This window comes from Trichogramma pretiosum, unplaced genomic scaffold, assembly GCF_000599845.2.
Source record: "Trichogramma pretiosum strain Unisexual culture from Peru unplaced genomic scaffold, Tpre_2.0 scaffold82, whole genome shotgun sequence".
Lineage (NCBI taxonomy): Eukaryota > Metazoa > Arthropoda > Insecta > Hymenoptera > Trichogrammatidae > Trichogramma > Trichogramma pretiosum.
In genome coordinates, this window is record NW_019640889.1 from 519,025 (window position 1) to 538,179 (window position 19,155).

Sequence of the window (19,155 nt, forward strand, 5' to 3'; positions counted from 1 at the left end):
ATAATATATATTATATGTATAAATTATCTTCGAGTTCAGACGTTGTTTTTGTTTTTGATTTATTTACATTATTGATCGATATAAAGAAAGAGAGGATTATCCGTAATTAAACGAACACAGTTTTTACACGACAAATTACGCGCGTTAAATCGCTCGAATTAAAGGCTAATTACATCGTTTATGTTTATAATGATTTGCTGCTTTTTTCCTCAGACACGACCACCCATACATGCAATGTATGAACGAAGTGCCTATTATATGTCATTAAAATAATATCATCGCTGGCGCAATCGTGCAGTCTTTGGACGAGATGCATTGCAACGTTACACATTGTTCGCACCAATTTCCTTCTTGTTTTTCCTTCTTTTTTCTTATGCATTACGCTAAAGACTAAATCTATTTACGACAACTAATTTTTGCCCATATCGCGACTACTTTAAATCCGAAAAAAAAGAGAGCAAAAAACCAACGAGCATACAAATTACCAGAAAGTTTGAGGGGGATACGAGGAGACAATCGGTGCTTTGGAAATATTACGTTTCGAAGAAAAATCAATTGCTTTTTCTGTTTTTGTTCTTTCGGGAAACTTCGTACAAACGTTTTTAATGCTAAGTATTACAATAAAATTGACTTATTTGTTACGTAATAAGCGCGCGAGTCCGTTTTATCTTAAACATATACCTATGATTTAATTGACAATAACAATTGCTGAGTTATTATTACATGAAAATATTGCACTTTTGTATGATATGTACCCACCCGAAATTGGGGCGCGCGCAATATACACAACTTTGCGTTACACTGGAGCCGGTCATTGCTAACTATAGTCTAACCGAAGTTTATTAAATAACAACAAATCTAAACTTTAGTCCTGATACCTTCGCATCGTGAAATCTCCATCGACCTGTATCAATGGAAAAAGCGAAGATTACGAATAGAGGAGGAGGGTAATCGTCGCGCAGCTCGACGAACGAACGAGCGAGATTATACGAAAAAAAAACGAATTCCTATTTCACGCAGAGCTACGACATGCCATCGAGAGTTTGTGCTTTTTTCATCGTTGGCAGTGGTATCAGAGCGGCACGAGTCCACCTCTGGTGGTCGGGTTCCTCGCCATGTAAATGTCCATGTCGTGATCCGTCCAGTTGCTCTCCTCGTAGTCGCGATTCAGCGTGTGCGTCGACTCGGCCAGGCTGTAACGGCTGCCGGGCCTGGGCAGGTGCTGCTGCTGCTGCTGTTGATGGTGTTGATTGTTGTTGGTCCTCGATCTCGGCCTCTGGCGTCGGGCGCTGCTCTGGCTGCCCGGGCCGCCCGGATAGGGACAGCCGCCGCCGTTGCGCGAGGCCAGCGACTGCCTCGAGTGACGTAGGTCTGAAACGAGTGATGATGAGGGTGTGGGTTGGGTGTGTTGAGCTTGTGGCTTGTTGTTGTGTCACATCGTCGTTGCAACGCAGACACACACACAATTTGAGCATCGTGTTCGAATTTTCAAGACAGCAGAACAGGATAGAGCAGAAGAATAGGAGGAGATTTAGTGGCGGTACGCTGAAACCAGATAGCGTTTTTTCGCTCCTTTAGAGATCACACACACATTGCATCGCTTAACAAATTGGCTACGGTGGGTTGGTGTGTCGACTATTGTACAGTGAATCGAGTGCGTGCGGTGCGTGGTGCAGTGTCCAATCTCCACAAGAACGAATAAGAAAGAAAAAAAAGATACCGAGAAAACTACCGTTTACATAAGCTTCTTGGTCGTGCAGATCGAAGTTACAAGTGATTATCAAGCAAAGATTAGGAAAGAGGCTCGGATGGCGTTACGTACCTTGTCGACTACCCAATCCAGCCAGACTCGATCCGAGCGTCGCGCCGGGATAGTAATGACCTCTCGGATGGCCGTTCATGGATGACGGTCCCCCCGGCGGTCCGCCGTCGTCCAAGCAGGACGCCCTCGTCACCGATCCGTTCCTCTCCACGGGGAACATCTTCGGCCTCGGTATGTTGTTCCGGCTCCTGGTGCTGTAGGCCGACAGCTGGTCCCACTCCTTCTGCACGCTGTAGGCCGATAAAGTGCCCTGGATGCCGGGCAGGGGCGCGCCCATACCGCCGCCCGGGCTCGGCGTGGGTCCCACCAAACTCGAGCAGCAGTTGACCGGAAGTCCGGCGATCGGCAGCTTGCCCGGCTCCTGCAGCGTGTGCAGCTTGCGCGAGCTGGCGTGTCGCCTGCGCCGACTGATCAGGAAGAAGATGAGTATCGCCGCGAGGATGGTCAGGCAGATCGAGGCCGAGGCCGCGATCGTGATCTTGTCCATGTTGGACGTGGCGGGGCCGTCGGTGCGCACCTCGCGGCACTGACTGAAGGGAACGTTGGCAGGAGTCGGTTGCGCGATGTCGGCCGAGTCGATGACGCAGACTATCAGACATTCCTGTGGAATAATAACACAAGTATTTCGAAATCACTCGATACGCATCGCAGCTTGCAAGCATAATTATAGAAAAGGACGAACATGTGGCGGTACGCTTTTGATTTTGAACTCCCTCTCGTTGCTGTTCAACTGAGGCCCGACTTTGAACATCGGATCGCCGAAGAGCCTGTAGGCGACCTTGAAGTGAAGCGGCTCGGGATTTGCCTCCCACCTGATGATGAGAGTGCTGTCCTGGTTCAGCGCGTCCTTGATACTGATGTCCGGATGGTTGCGCTTGGTGTACAACGGCGATCCTTGGACCAGTGGATGCCTCGGGTTGTTGTTCGGACTGTTCCTCGTGGCGTAGATGTTACCCGGTCGCTTGGTCGCGACTATTTCCCGGCTGGGGCTGCTCGGCTCGGCCAGGGTCGTCGGCATGTGAGTCGCCACTACGGTACTCGAACTGCTACTGGTGCTCGAAGACGTGCTCGTGGTCTCGTAGTAATTGGTCGGTCTGGACGAGACGGTGCTCGGCTTGTGGGTGCCGGCGGCGTGTTGCGTGTTTTGACTCTCGATGGCCTCGAGTATGGCTCCGGTCGGCTCGACGCTCTCCACGGTGCCAATGCCCACGATTTCCGACTGTCGGTCGCACGTCATCTCTGTCCAAGGCAAATACATTCCCAAAGGTGTTATCATCCAAACAGGTTTCGTTCGGTATATTATGCGTGTGGAAAATGACATACCTTCGGGCTTGATGGTATCGAAGGCTCGATCGTGCAGCTGCTTGGGGCTACCGCAGAACTGGGGCTTGCTCTCGCGACTGGTCACCTGGAGATCGCGCGACTTCATCCAGTCGACGATCCAGCGCAGCTTGCAGTCGCAGACGAGAAAGCGGCCGCCGAGGCTGAGGCCGCGCAGCGTGCCGTTCAGCTTGGCGAAGGCCTCCTGCGGCACCGTCGACAGGGGATTGCCGTCGATGGCCAGCAGCGTGAGCGACGGATTGCCCTCGAACGCCCTGATCGGCAGCTCCGTCATGAGATTGAAGCCTATGTCGAGAACCTGTATTCAATATAGTGCGAGCATTAAAATATATTATGTATAAGAGGCTCTCTCGTATCGATCGTTTTTAAGATTTATGAGTCTACGAGTGCGCGCGCGCGACGTTAAGTTGATTGATTAATATCGTTGCAAATCCTTTTTAATGAATAGACGCGCACGTATACAGCATGCAGTCGTATGCACGAGTGCACACATGCATACATCTTGGGAGATAAGACATAGACATAGACAGAGAGAGAGAGAGACAGAGCGAGAGAGGGAAGAAGAAAAAAAAACAAACGATACAACGACTCTTTATTTACGAAACGTATACTTCTGTTGTTGTAGCCGCCGTAGTTGCACAGGATGCTGTTGAGCAACATCATCAGCGTCTGTGTCGCGCGCGCGACCACGAGAAACATTCGCTTTTATTATTAGCGTAAATAATTCTGCGCTCGTTGAAAATGTAAAACCTGTACCAGTCGCGAATGTGTATAACGTACTCTGCAACAAACTTCATTTTTTGTTGTTGCTCTCTTCATCTTTCGACGCGCGCGAACTGTATACGTGCACATGTGCAGTTGTAACAGTTGCCGTTATAAGTTTCGTACGTTACAGCTGTGTAACCGAATACCCGCGCGTATTAAACGTATACTCGCGACTCGAGTGTTGTTATATAGATATGTGTTACAGTAAGCGGCGCGTAGTTGCAACAACAATATAAAACATAACTATTATATATTTGACGCGCGCAGTTATGTAGGTATATATACATACCTTGAGCTCGTGCAGTATGGAAATGGCGCTGGTCGGGAACTCCGGGATGAGATTGTTGAGCAGGCTGAGCGAGCTGAGGGTCGAGCTGACGCCGGCGAAGGCGTCGGGACCGATCGACTGGATGAGATTGCGCTCGAGATTCAGGCCCGTGAGCGAGTTCAGGCCCTGGAAGGCGTTGCTGCCGCCGAGCTCCCTGATGCTGTTCTGCGACAGATCGAGGAAGGCCAGCGCCTTGAGACCTCTCAGTGCCTCGGGCAGTTTGCGCTGCCGCGTGCCCATCAGATTGAGATTCTTCAGGGTCGACTCGAGGCCCCGGAAGCTCGCGGTCTCCAGTTGCAGCTCGGCGTTGCCTATGAGCTTGAGGGTATTGAGCCTGTGGCCGAGGAAGCAGTGCTCGGGCACGCGATTGATCTTGTTCTTGGACAGGTCGAGGATGGTCAGGTTCTTGAGATTGGTCAGAGCCTGACGCGGCACCTCGTGCAGCTCGTTGTCCCTCAGATTGAGATTCCTCAGGGTGTTCTCCTGGCCGGCGAAGGCGTTGTTCTCGATGGTCTTGATCTTGCAGCCGGACAGCTGCAGATTGACCACCCTGAGGCCCTGGAACGTGTTGTTGCGCAGCGTGCCCACCGTGCTGTTGTTCACGTAGAGTATGTCGATGCGCGCCTGCTGCGAGGCGTAGCGGCGCAGCGCCTGCAGCAGCTGATTGAAATCGACGTAGTCGCACTGGACGGCCAGCTCGTAGGCGAGATTGTAGTCGCAGGTGCAGGAGTTCTCGAGATCGGTCAGCTGCTGGGACGACCAGGGACAGGGCGACGACTGGGCCGCACCCGTGGCCAGGGCCAGCTGCAGCCAGATCGCCAGCAGCAGCCACATGGATTTTCTCGCTGCAACGGACGAACGCAGACAATTTCAATGTAGATTTCGATATGTAAAAGATAGAGAGATCGGTAACAGGATGATACATCAGAGAGATAAAGGGAAATAAATCGGTCACACCCGCGTGCCACTCGTAACGAATCGAATTTCCATCGACGGGTGGGTAACAACATTAACAACGGATAGCAACAACAGGAACAGCAAAAAAAAACAAGAAGTTGAAAAAGAAAAAGAACTTTCACTCGGCTAATAAAATATATCTACGATCATGCGAGACGCTTTTGCGAGAGCAGCAGCAGCAGCAGCAGTAGCTAACAAAAAAAGGCGCTCGAGCAATTTATCCTCATTAGAGCGCGACTAAGCATGTATATATAACAAGGCAGGTTAGCAATTCTATCTTACGTATTCATCCGACAACTGTTGCTGCCGCTGTTGTTGCATCGACCGCAGACGATCGAGAGGCGTATACCGATCTCCGCGTTTGATTCTTTCTCCTAATCTCTTCTCTCCTCGATTTAATAGAATTCGAAATTGTAACGAGCAGCGAGCGGCTCTCGATCGAAAGCCAATATACGTATTATATAGTATAATTTTTTTTCTACTCGTTTCTTTTCTTTTGCATGTTTCTCGAGAGCTAACTCGGGCGCATCCTCCAGCAGTTGTGTGTACGTATATAATATGAATTTCGCGAGATAATTAGTGCGCGACTGCTCCTCTTCTCTAGGCGAAGAAGATTACAAGCGCCGATTACCACGAGGCCCGCGCGCCAAACGCCAAGCGTTCGAGGCAGGCGCTAGTAGTAATAGTAGTCGGCATTTGCCTTAGTAGCATATCTATGTTAGGTATGTATATATAACACGTAGCATGCATTATATACATATAAATGCAAGTTGCATGCCGGAGAGACGCGGAACACTTGCTAACTCGGACACCTAGAGCCATTAACGCCTTGGCTTGCGGAGCCAGAGCCGAGCTAGCTTAGCTAGCTCATAGCAATGCAGATATCTCGCTGAGAGTTATACATGCATAGACACACACACCAACACATACAGCATCGAGCGCAGTGGCGGCATACTTGAAGAGACTTTCGCGGATATGCATCTCTCTCTGCTGCTCTTCGTGTGTAGGTAGGAGCTTTTTTTGTTGCTTTTAATGTCGCTGCCGCCGCTGCTGCTCTTCTCGTTGTTATTACGGAGCACAAGGGACGCGAAATTCAATGATTTTCTCTATTCTAATTGCCGCGCGAGAGTAAGAGAGAGAAAGAGCGAAGTTAGTCAGTCTCAGGGAGGGAGAGAGGATTACGCAGTTTTAATCATGCCGCCTCCGCTGCGGTGCATGTGCACAGCTTGTGCCTATATAGCATACTACTGTGTGTACACACTGCGGAGATCCCACGTGCGTGCAGCAGCAGCCTCTGTCTGCGCAGTGTTATATGTATGTAGCTCGCACGCGAGAGGAAGTGGCGCGTATAGGTATACATATACGTGTACGGGCGACACATCGCTTGGCGCGCGCCGCAGGTATGCTGCTCAGAGCTCTTTGGAAATCGGCAATCAGTGAGAAATCTCGCATAGTAGCATGCATATATATACAGCAGCAGCGACGATGTTGATGCTGCTGCATGTGCTCGCAAATTCGCACGAATACCGTATCACGTACCATACACACGTATACATACACACACACAAAGCCTTTCACTTTTCCTCTGCCTTACATATTCTCCGCTAAACTATGTCTGCTGTGCGAGTGTGTGTGTATTATACGTCGTCTCTCTTTTCTCCCTTTGGGCAACAGCAGCCTCGTAGCATATATAGATATAGATATAATACTCGCGCATTTCCCGGTTACGTTTGTGCTCTCCGCGCTTAATTGCTTCTTTATCTGTCTCTCGCTCACTCTCAGTCGCTCAGTCGCTCAGATGCGGACTTGAAAAATTTTTAATTTCCACAACTTTGCGAATTGCCACTCTCTCGCGCGCGGCGGGTATATATATTACATGCAACTTCAATTGATTTAGTTGTTATTCGTCGCGCCGAGTGGCCCGCTTGCTACATCGATGCTTTACAAACTCGCGCGCCAGACCAGGCCGGGCCGTCATTGCGCCCAGATTTTATAATATGCATTAATAATTACGTAATGGAGCATAAGCGCGATTATACGACTCCGGTATTTTTGGTCGCGCGCCGCACTGCGACGCTGGCCATGCGATATACACACCGCCGCGCGCGAGCGGCTAGCTTATGCAATTGCGCGTATAATATAATATAATTCGTGTACGGCGCGTCGTAGAGCGTACAGCCAGAATTTAATGGACAAAACTGTGCGTTGAGATATAAAATATATGTTTTCGCGCCCGATCGCGTCGTCGTCGTAGTCGTGCGCTCGCAAGCACAGGTTGACGCAGTGCAGGCTCTACGCGCGTTAGTTATCGAACACGCGGCTCCGTATATTATGCTTATATTATACATGCGAAAGGTGCCGTGCAATTTATTTGCAAAGGGATTATTCCGTCTCGGGATCGAGAGAGTTTCGAGATTTCTGGCGAAGCTTCGAGCTCGACGCTTTTTATATACAGTAACGCGACACATTCGCAAACGCGTTGCGCACATGCACACGCACGCGGACTTCATGCGATTTCTTTCGCCTGCAAATTTGCGCGCATATAAGCAGTCATCGTCGTCGTGTTGTTTGTACCTCGGAGCCGAAGAAGGTTAATGAGAAGTTAAATTTATGCTAAAACGTTCCTTCTCCTGTATACATATAGCTCGACTCGCGTTTCGAGGCTCGATATTATATACACACAGAGCGTATAAGCGACGTACAGAATTGCACACGTGCGCCACTATGTATACGTATAATACGTACGTATGTGCAGCTCGCTCGAAACAGGCGTGGATCATGCATATAAGTGCATACGGAGAGAAAGAGAGAGAGAGAGAGAAAAGCTTCGGTAGAAAAAAAATAGAAAGAAAAAGAAAAATAGATTTAGAAAACCAGATGCCGAGGCATGCCGAGCCAAGACTATATAGGTACTTCTACTCGCCGATACACACACGCGAAATATACATATAAATACACGGCTGTGTTTATATAGATGTGCTTATACCTATATAGCTCGCGCGCATGGCCTAATTAAACCAGCCAATCTTTTTACGCCTTGATTTTCTCGAGTCGAGAATCACGAATACTCAGCAGCAGCAGCTCGCACGCATATATACGCGTAAGTATGTATATACGCTAAATATATCAAGCAGGCAGGCAGTCACTTGGCGAATTTTTCGACATTGTAAGAACTGGTTGCGTGACATTTTTCAACGCGCGCGCGAGCGCCGATATTACGCTCGTTTCCTTTTTTTCTCATGGCTTCTCTCTCTTTCTTTCATCTTTATTTTTTTCCATTCGGACTTTTAAATATACTATACTATATATACGGATGATGTTTTTGAATGGTTATCCTTGTAGGCCACGGCGAACGACGACGACGACGACGGTCGACGAGAGGTTCGGCATACAAATTGGCAGACTCGCGAGTATAGCGCGCAAACAGCGGCAGAAATCGATAATAACGTGTGCCTATATATATAATCGCGAACCTCTCATCGATTAAAATCTTTTGCTACAGGTATGCGACTCTCTTGTGTGTGCCTGTGTGTCGGTTGCTACGAGGAGAATCGAGAGACCGACCTCTATTATACACGTAGTACTTATTAGCGTACACAAGTAGGCACACACATACTCGATGGCGGTTTACGTTTATATGTATACGCGTACGCGCCGATTTCGCAAGCTTTAAATTCTTTTGCGCACAATAATAACTCATTTTATATTATACATAGCTCTTTTCTCTCTCTTTCTTTCGTGTGCGCGCATTTATATATATATCTATGGACAACCACGCGGGCAGCTCATTCGATATGCCTATGGTTAATACACGTGGAAAATGTAATCCGATAGGAAAACGGCTAAATAACGATCATTACCCGAGCTTTACAGGCGCGCACCGATTTCCTTATGCCATTATGCAGCGCCGCGGCATACGTGACATATTCGGCATAATTTTTATTATTATCCCTCGCTGACGTGCATTTTCCGGCCGTCTTGACATTTATACACATACATAAACGAGGTATACATAAACTTTTCGCGTAATATTGTAAAATACTCGTGTATAATGCATCGAAGCGCGGATAAATAATAAAGCCCACACGGGATCGGTATTTTTTTAATTCATTTTATTTTTATTTTTTTGTTTACCTCGCGCGCGCCCGCACGATTCAATGTAAATTTGCGTGGTGGTTTATACGATTCAATGCTAAATAACAGAAAGACAACGAGAAAGAGAGAAAGAGAGATAGAAAGAGAGAGAGGCCCGCGCGATCGTTAACAATGAAAAATTTTCAATCAATGTGCGCTCGCACAAACACAAGTCCACGCAGAAAGTTCTCCACGACGCGCGCGCTCGTCATTAAATAGTCCGTACAACGTTTCGCGATTCGTATTATACTCTTTTCTTTTTCGCCGTTTTACCATATACTACATACGTGTAATATGCGTGGTTTGAACGAAATTCCGCGTGATTTCCCTGGGATACGTGTTATTTTTTGTCTCATACGTCGTTGTGTGTCTCTTGTCGTTGTTGTTGCTGCTCTTTGGCTCGATGTATTTTTGCGCGGCACGTTACCAGACGCACAGAAGGCGGCTTTGCACTAACGCAGGAAAGTTTGATTGCAGCGGATTGCGATTCTCCCGCCGCGGCATCATAATAATCCGGTGAATAGTAAACGATTCCGTGCATCATAGAAAATAGACTAGTTTTTCCCGCGCACGCATCTATAGCTACGCGTATACGCGTATGTGTGTGGGAAATTCACGAGCTTTCCGCGCTCTCTCGTCACAGTCTTTCATGTGTTATATAAATTTCTTTCACACCATTCATAGAGGAGCGAGTCTCTCGGGCTGGGCGCCTATCTACTGTGCACTATTGCACATGCGGCAGCGACGGCGGCAACGGCAGAGAAAGTCGCTCGTCTGACGAAAAATATCTTGCGTATGCATACATATAAATATATGCACGGGGGTGTAATAAAGTCTCCGATTGATACCCCATAAAAGCATGTGTCGAAGCCTGCCTGCGCGCGCTCGATCGGCATAAACTATCATGCGACTCGACACAACACGGGTGCGGGTTTCTCTCTCTCTCCAGTAATTCTCGCTCGCTCGAGAGCATTTTATAAAATGCATGCACAGAATGTGTCGCATTATCGTTGAGACTGCATAAATCCAGGCCTCGGCGCGCGCGCGCGACACGGCTAATAAGTCAATTGCGATAATGACTATTTTTTATCGCGTGTGAACGATCTGTCTCTTTCTCTCTCGCTCTACTCGCAGAGAGAGAACTTATGAAATTAAGTTGAATCGCAACGAAAAAAAAGAACCTTTCCCTTTCTACCATGTTACAAGTGGTACGGCAGCAGCAGCAGCAGCAACAACAGCAACAACGCAGGCAATATAAGGTAATTAGTTGTCAAGAGCTGTTGCTGCTGCTGCTTGCGTGGATGGATGGCTATTTTGAATAAGTTGCATTATTATAATATCGATCTATAAGGCTATATAACGCTCGGCATCTAATGAAGCGATTATCTCAGACGTCTCCTTTGCGCCGAGCGAGACAGACGCACAATTCGGCCAATTAAGTATACCCGCGCTATATACACCGCTGTATTTATATGTACACACGATGCGCGCATTTAATACTTTCACTGGCTGCAGCGCGCTGAAAACGAACCTATCGTGTCATCTCTCGTGTTAGTTGCTACTACTGCTGCTATTATGGCTATTGCTTGTTCACGCAAAAACATCGGTATTATATTATATGTATACGGGTATACAACGCGTCGAGCGTACAACACAACACGGTACATAATAGACGTATAATACAGGCTGCAGTCAGTGCTGCTGCAGCATCGTGTATGTAACACACGCGGACGCGAGCGTTGAAAAAGCTGCGAAAAGAGCAGAGCATTGAATAACGTTGCACGCGTATTATACGGTCAAGACTCACCTTTTACTGCGCTTGCTTGCAGCAGACCGCTGCTGCATCGCGCACGCAGCAGGTATATAGGTACGCGCGTCTAACGGGTTATATTGTCGCGCCGGCGCTCTTTTATATCGCACACACGCACACACACGCACACGTACGCATTCCATTTCTCTGTATTTGTGCATCTGCGAGGCTCCTCTCTCACTTGTACTCTTATATACGACCGATCTTCTCGTGCGGTCCGCTACGGAGCTGCACACACACACACACACACACACACACCAAGAGAGTAATATTACTCATTGCGCCACTTGCTCTCTCGCGGTTATTATTTTTGTGTGTGTGTGCTTGCCTCCAGCGGCGCGAGGCTCGGCTCTTCGCGATCCTCGTTTTTCTTCTGACCAGCTCTCTCGATCCTTTGATGCTTGAGAGAATGAGAAAGAGACCCCCATTGTCCGCGAGTTGCGCGTGGTTTTATCAATTTCCGTCGTGTACGACGACGACGACGACGACGACGAAGGCGATGATGATGTTCGAGGAATCGAAAAAGAAATGTGTATGAGTATTATACGAACAAAAACTAACGATGGATCCGAAAAAAAGTAAAAAGAGATCGTTTCGCGCGAAGAAATCGGTATTAAATAAATGTCCGTGCACCCATGCCTCGTGCGTGCCATTGCGTGTTATACGTATATGTGCGTGCGTGTGTCCGTCCGTGTGTGTCAGATGTGAATTATTCAGGTCAGAGCTAAACAGACGCTCGCGCGCGCGCGAGGCACATTAGCATAATGCGCGGAATAAACGATTTATATCCTTTTACAATAACCTGTTTTTCAATGTATAGGTAGAGTTATACGTATATACAGGCAGCAGCACGTGTATATTATAATGTATAAGTAAGGTGTATATCGTCGCCGAGAGTCGCGACGAGAGAAAGAGTCGAAGAGAGAGAGAGAGAGAGAGAGAGAAAGAAATAAACACATTTCTCAACGCGAATCGGAGTCTCTCTTTGCTTATGTTATATAGCTGCGTGAGCACGGCAAAATATGCGTGTAACGAATTCCATAGCCATGGTGCGGTGCATACGGCATGCGTTGTATACCTATATGTATATCCACCAAACGGCTCGAGTTTTCTCTTACGAGTAGCTAGCTCGACTCGCGCGCGCGCGCGACACCGTTTGTTTATGCATGCCATATAAAATATAAAATATAAATAAATGTAACGCAAACGCAAAAGTTTTATACGATATATAACACGCGAAACTAGCCTCGAGAAGCACTAGAGTAGTGCAGTGCACAGAATTCGTTTATATTCGCGAATTTGCATGTAATGATTGAAACGGCTACGTGTTCCAGGCCATTGCGCTCGCTTTCCTTTAATGCGCGCGAGCAGTCCGTGCAGCAAGTATACAACGAATCATCATCATCATCATCATCATAATCATCGTCCTTTTTTTTACCTCTACGTTTTTTTTCCTCTTCTTGTTTTTTTTTCTCTCGAGCGAGTGAAAGATCCGGTAGTTGCTATATGTATGTATCGGATGGAAGTTAAGCGATGCACTGCAGCCGAAGCAGCAGCAGCAGCATCGGGCAACAAGTGGAGCGCGCGCCGTATAAACGAGCATTGATTACGGTTTCTTTTTATTTTCGGATTTATTAGACGCACGTCATCGTCGTCGTCGGGGATCTCGTGTGCACTGCCTGCAGAAATGCAGTGTGTGCTCGACACAAGTGGCAGTATATGTACGCGGCATTTAATGAGGGGGTTAGGCTGCCTGCACCGCGTCAAGCGCAGGCAAATTACGATTAATCATTTTTTAATTCCATCTAAACGATCGCGGATATTATATGAAATTTGTGCGTGCGCCTGTTACTCCGCTCGAGATGCGCACATTTTCGCGCGCGAGCTCTCGTGCAGAGGAACGAGAGAGAGATAATGTAATACCGGTTTTCGATGAATTTTGCGCGCCGCTGACTTTTTTTCTTTTCTTTTCTTTTCCACAAAAAAGAGGGAAAGAGAGAGAGAGAGAAAGAAAAGAGGTGAAAGGAATCACATGGTATATAATAATAACAATGTATAAACATGTCATCCTTGTATCGATTATGTATTTTTTCATTCTCAACACCTTATCGATCGCCACTTTCAGACTCGAACCTTCTCTGCATCACGTTTTTTGACTCATTCCTTCTTTTTTTTTCTTTTTTTCATGTTTTTATGGAAAAAAGCAAAATATTCCAAGAATTCGCTGGTTACACCAGTCATCTCACGAGAGCATAGGCAAATAAAAGGAAAAGATAACGGTAGATTATACACGAGGCGCTCTCAGTGTGCAGCATATAGCTCCATTTCTTCCAATTTTTTTCTTTTCTTTCTTCCTCCTACTATACTAATAGTCTTCGGGTATATGCAGGCCGGCTCGCGTATATGCAGCTTTGTAACTTTCATCGTAAATGTATAATATACCACGAGAGCTGTGCACAGGAGGTTTCTCATTTTTCGGCTAATTTTCTCTGTTTCTCTCTCCCTCGCAAATATACGCTGCTGTACGTACGTAGGTACATACACATATATAGCACGGTGTGTCGCGCGGGACTTTTCGTGGGAAGATTGCCCGCGAGAGATGAAAGATACATAATACGGGCCGCGCGCGCGCCTCGTGGAAAGTTGTCGTTCGTCGTTACTCGTCGTCATAATATAATGACACACGCTCGCGAAATTGTAGCAGAGCTAGAGCTCGTCGAGCCTCGAAGGAAAGAATAAAATGGCCTTTTCCGGTTTTATGTACGTGTGTGTGTGTGTATCTTCGAAGCGGAGACTCTGCTGCTGCGCTGCACTCTGCACAGGGTGCGTTTAGTCTATACGCCGCGAGACGACCATACGTAAGAAAAATATCAAATTCGCTCCACGTGCTATATCGCTCGGCGCGAAAACTCGTTTCGCGCGCGCGCGGAGCATTGACGTTCACGTGTACATGTAGGAAAGTATTACAGTTAGTATTTTATACATACAGACACACATTATATATATACGAACTGCACTCACACACACACACATAGGCAAAGAGTCTGTGGGCCGCTGCAGTGCAGCAGCAGCGGAGAGCTCGCACAGATTCGCCATGCCATGTGCCGCATATATACAGCTCATAAACATTATTATATATGTGTGTGTGTGTGTGTTGTGTGAGTATGCCCGCGAGAGAAGGCAGGTAAGGCACAGCTGCAGGTATACACATATACACGAAGCACATAATATAACGTTCACTCTATATCGCGTAGCTCACAAGGTGGATACACGTCTATAATATTGTGCCGCGCTCCGTATGGAGAGCACGGCCGCACTAATCCCGGAGAATAGATTAAAATCTCCTCAAATTGACACACGCTGTTAAACGTGCGCAAATACATACATACATGCATGCATACGCCAAAGATGACGGCGACGGCCGACGATGTGTGGTGCATATGCACTTTCGAAAATCGCCGAGAATATATAAGCGAGCTCGCGACTCGATATTTTTCGCATTGTGCATATTTTAGCGTGTATAACGCGTGCATACGCGTGCAGGCTATTATTCGCAGAGAGAATGAGAAAAGGAGGAGGAGGAGGAGAAGAGATGGGGTGGAAAGGGGGGGACTCTCTTAGTAATGCACGGCGTCGATTGTTTTCGTTTTGTCAACGCGTCGAATAGCCGTAACATACCACTATAAAGTATCGCGCAAAACTGGTCAGAAATTGAATATACGTGCCGATCGCACTCCTCACGTTGGCGCACGTAATTTTCTCGACTCACGATATTATGCAGCGACGATCATCGTCGTTCGCACGTTATAGCTCGTATTTACCGCTCTTGTAATGTGCATTATAATACAGCTCCTATCTCCGACTACAACAACAACGACGCACAATCGATAGGATATTTTAATATAACGAGCCGCAGGTATACATAAAAAAGAAAAAGAGAGTGAGAAAATAGCGAGAGGATACGAGCTGCGGGCGGTAGTTCGGGCACGCGGATCACGCGCGCGAGGCCCGCGTAATAGCTCGCGCGACTTCGGCAATCGTCGTCTCTGTGTATGAAGCAAGATACGATTTGAGAAGTGCGCTATAGGCTTGCGTAATTGCGAAAAGCGATTATTTCAAATATTTTCACTTTAGCGCGGATAATTGACGTTTGACTCATCTTACATTGGAAAATTGCACAGCTATCTGCATGGGCCGAGAGACAGATGGAGAAAGACTAATCAAAACGCCATGGATTATTTTTCGTTCGGCACGCTTATGTATGCTTATGCTGCAGCGGCAATTTGAATGCGGGAAAAACCGTAACGCGTTCGCCTTCGACATACATATAGGTAGTATATAGGCCCGAGAACGAAGATGATCCCTGCACTGATTTCTATTCGCTTTTCTTTATTTATTTGTGTGTGTATAGTGCACCCTTGAACTTGCTTGGTGTGCAGCTCCGATGCAAAATTGAAACTTTCGAAAAGCGATACAGGTCACCGCACACACACACATGTACCTACATACGCATTCGGAGCCGCTGTCAAACGTCGGCAATGACATATCCACACGGCAGAAAAATAATGTAATCGTCAATCGGCTGACTCGAGCTCATGTTTGGCATCTATACATACAAACATCGATATAGACATGTGTTGCGGCTCGTGTATATAACACATACACACTATAGCGATTCACCTGTCATCGCGCGCGCGGCCAACAGATATACACAAGTGAGGTAGCTTCGCGTCGAGTCATGGCCAGAAAACGGAGTGCTGTATATCTATCTCTCCCATATATAAAATACGCCTCAACTGGTGAAAAGTAAGATGGAAAAAAAGCTGCTGCTGCCGAGTACGAACGAGTATATAGCAGCAGCAACAGCTACGAAGAGCAACTTAATATCGGTATCCGGTCGGGTATTATCGATCGATTCAGCAGTCAAGCTTCCGGTCGTGCTCGGAAATGGAAAACTGCATCTGGAGTTACACTCGATCGAGCTCTGGCTGCTGCTGGTGGTTGTGCTGCTGCTGCTGCACTACCTGCCTCTGACTCCCATTTGGCCTAGTGTGCGCGCCGATGTAGGTTAAACTGCCGATGATTTCGCGATTATAAACTTTCTGCATATTATTGAGCCGATCTGTATCTGTGCCTCCTATATACATACGTGTATACGCGTTTGGTGTTTTACCCATAAATACAACATACACACACATAGCCGGAACAGTAATCGAAATCGTTCGCTACACATATTTTCACCGCACTGGAGAACACGGAACAAGCAACGACGACGAAAAAAAAATCCTATCTATCCGGCCATTCATATAACTTACGCGTATGTGTATTATATACGCGTGCTCGGTATACTAGACTATACGGACAAGACGACGACACCGACGACGAGATCGTGATAGGTGCGCAATTACTTTCATTGCTCTCGATGCTTAAGCGAGTAGTCGTCGTCGAGCAGCGGAAGTCGTGCGTTTACCTATAACTCCGCACGCACGAATGTGTATAATACCTAGGCGCTAGACAATGTATATGATACGTCACAAAGTATATACGATAATAAAAGCTCGACTGCGCGTAAAAAAAACAGAGCCGCACACAAAGCGGTAAAAAAATGATGACGATTACTCGCGCGACTTGCGTATACGTATTACTACATCGCGATACTGCACATACACACACACGTACATTTAAATTGTACCGTTTGGACAGAAAAAAAGGGTGCGCGCGTGTACATAATAATAACTTCTCCAAAGTGCTCGGCTCGTATATGCACTGATTTGCCTATCGTTATGTATGCATATATTTTCTTCCTCCTATATATATCGATGTGTATAATGTACGTTGGTGCGTGCCGCGGGTAGGTAGGTACATGTGTGCATCCATGCAGGATGATACTACGTGTACGTGCACTGCTACATTTTGCTCTAGCGCAATCTGCTGCTGCTCCTCCGCGAGTAGTAGTAGTGCGCTGAATAATACATATATAGGATGTTCCTTATATACATAGTGGCGCGAGGAGGAGGTTCAAGGTCGGCCGACGACTATATACTTTATAATGCATGCTGCCTATATAGGTATCTACTACTACACACATACGCTCGCGGGGCCTCATCTATGCGCACGAGTGCACGCTCGTACTCGGGGCCTCCTCTACGTATAAGTACACTCTTTTGCACGACTCGTCGTCTCTTTCTCTCTCTCTCTCTCTCTCTTTCTCTCTTTCTCGACTCCTCTTCTTCTTCGTCTTCTTTTCTCTCTGCACTTTTTGCACTCTATATGCGAGTACAGTGGCGGCTAGTATGTATTTTCTAATGCGCGCGTATATATATATATGTGTATGTATACGTGCGTAAGCGTACGTGCGTATACACGTTTACGCAGACACGACGATCCGTGGCGCGCAAGCTAGCCAAGAGGCCAATAACCCTTTCGCAGACACATACCCCCACACACACACACTCCATGTACGTAGATATGATGCGTGCAGGTGCAGCAGGTAATACCTATACAGAACTAGTACTCACCCATGTTAGAAAAATCCAGTTGGCCAGCAGCACCGGCTGCAACACTGCTTCTACTGCTCGGGTACATGATCTCGGGGGGGCTGCCGGGCACGATCGTCTTCTATCGTTGCTGTACACGCCGCGATTGGCAGAGCTCGATTCTAGTCGATCTTACGAGCTATTGTTTTATGTATTTGTATGTGCGTGTGTATATGATGTGTATCACTGCACGACGATCGAATCGATTTTCATCGCAGTCGCCGTCGTCGTCGACGCCATCGTCGTCCTCTTCTTCTATATATTTGTAGAGCTTCGCCGATTCACACCGAACACTGACTTATCCTAATATTATTTTTTGCAATTCATAGAACGATCTCTCGCACACCTGTCCGCAAATATACTATGTAATAGAAAACTCGAACGTTAAACGAACACACGCGGCGGCATTTCACACTGTTTATATCGTCAAAAATCGGTACTGATCGCGTCAGGCAATTCTTATAATGTTGTCTGCCGCTGTGCCGCACAACGAAAAATCAACACACACCCGCGTCCGCGGCAGGTTATTTTTATTATGTCCGTTCGCGGAGTTGTCTTAGGGCCGACTGGTTGGTGCCGAAGAGTCGCCACTGCCATCGAGCCGCAAAAGTCAGCAGCAGTAAAGAGAGAGAGAGAGAAAACAGCTCATCGGTGTGTGTGTTATATGTGTGTGCAAAGTGTGCAGCCGCCGCCGCGCGCGACTAAGGAATCCTGTCCAACGCGATTGCTGCTATGCTCTCCCTCCTCCTCCTCCTCCTCGCTCCTCACTCCTATAAGCTTTGCGAGTAGTAGTATGCGAATACCCACACGGACGGAGGAGAGTACCTCCACCTCGACTCGCGGCGGTGCTCCACTACAACAGAGCGCGTACAGACTGACGTACACACGTATACAGACGCAAACGTAGAGTCGTGTGCGGCGACGGCTGCCCCCTTGAATGCTAACTTTTTCCTTTCGTTGTCTTTTTCGCGAGCTCTTCTTCGTAGTGTGCCGCTGTTGTGCTTGCTTCCTTCCCCACCTCGTGCGAGCTGTCCGGCAAAGCACGATTATCTACCTGTTGCTCTTTCTCTTTCTTTCTTTCTTTCTTTCTCTCTCTGTCTCGTAAGTAACGATGGATGCGCGCAATGCCACGAATGAATTGATACGAGCGACGCGTACATCCAAGATATATTATGCACGCGCGATTTTTCGCTTGGCACGGCTCTCGAGCTGCATCGTAATTTGCGAAAAGTGCACCGAGAGACACCTGTTGCTGTCTCTGCTGCTGCTTCGGCGTTGCGTATACGCGCGTAATGCTTTGCGCGTCTTCGATGTATTTAAGCGTTACGGTCCAGCGCGATAACGACTTTTTCTCGGGCACGCGTGACATGCAGCAGGTAAGCCATATACCCAGAAAGATGCGTGTACTCGGTCACGAAAAATCGGCAAGAATCGCGCCGTGAGGAGAAAATAAAAATGAAAA

At 47.4% G+C, this 19,155-nt stretch overlaps 2 protein-coding genes across 5 annotated transcripts in view; one reads left to right on the top strand and one right to left on the bottom strand.

Moving 5' to 3' along the window:
• The window catches only part of LOC106650131 (rab3 GTPase-activating protein catalytic subunit), a 32,015-nt gene that overhangs the window by 3,025 nt on the left and 9,835 nt on the right, over nucleotides 1–19,155 (top strand). The window lies entirely within an intron of this gene.
• Nucleotides 21–18,245, bottom strand: LOC106650134. 2 transcript variants are annotated; one of them, XM_014367974.1, is made up of 6 exons: nucleotides 17,676–18,245; nucleotides 4,218–5,101; nucleotides 3,146–3,461; nucleotides 2,505–3,061; nucleotides 1,823–2,423; nucleotides 21–1,371 (listed from the first exon to the last, which is right to left on the bottom strand). In XM_014367974.1, the coding sequence occupies exons 1-6, from the start codon at nucleotides 17,740–17,742 to the stop codon at nucleotides 1,073–1,075; spliced, it is 2,724 nt and encodes a 907-aa protein (XP_014223460.1). In that variant the 5' UTR covers nucleotides 17,743–18,245; the 3' UTR covers nucleotides 21–1,072. The 2 variants fall into 2 exon arrangements, with proteins under 2 accessions (XP_014223460.1, XP_014223461.1); XM_014367975.2 differs by having other exon boundaries at nucleotides 1,297–1,545.

Bases quoted from the DNA above. Each gene is read 5' to 3' on its own strand.
- LOC106650134 (XM_014367974.1), bottom strand. From the start codon at position 17,742: ATGTACCCGAGCAGTAGAAGCAGTGTTGCAGCCGGTGCTGCTGGCCAA. The intron at 5,102-17,675 runs GTGAGTACTAGT...CGTCCGTTGCAG, and splicing joins ACTGGATTTTTCTAACATGG to CGAGAAAATCCATGTGGCTG. The intron at 3,062-3,145 runs GTATGTCATTTT...TGCCTTGGACAG, and splicing joins CGATACCATCAAGCCCGAAG to AGATGACGTGCGACCGACAG.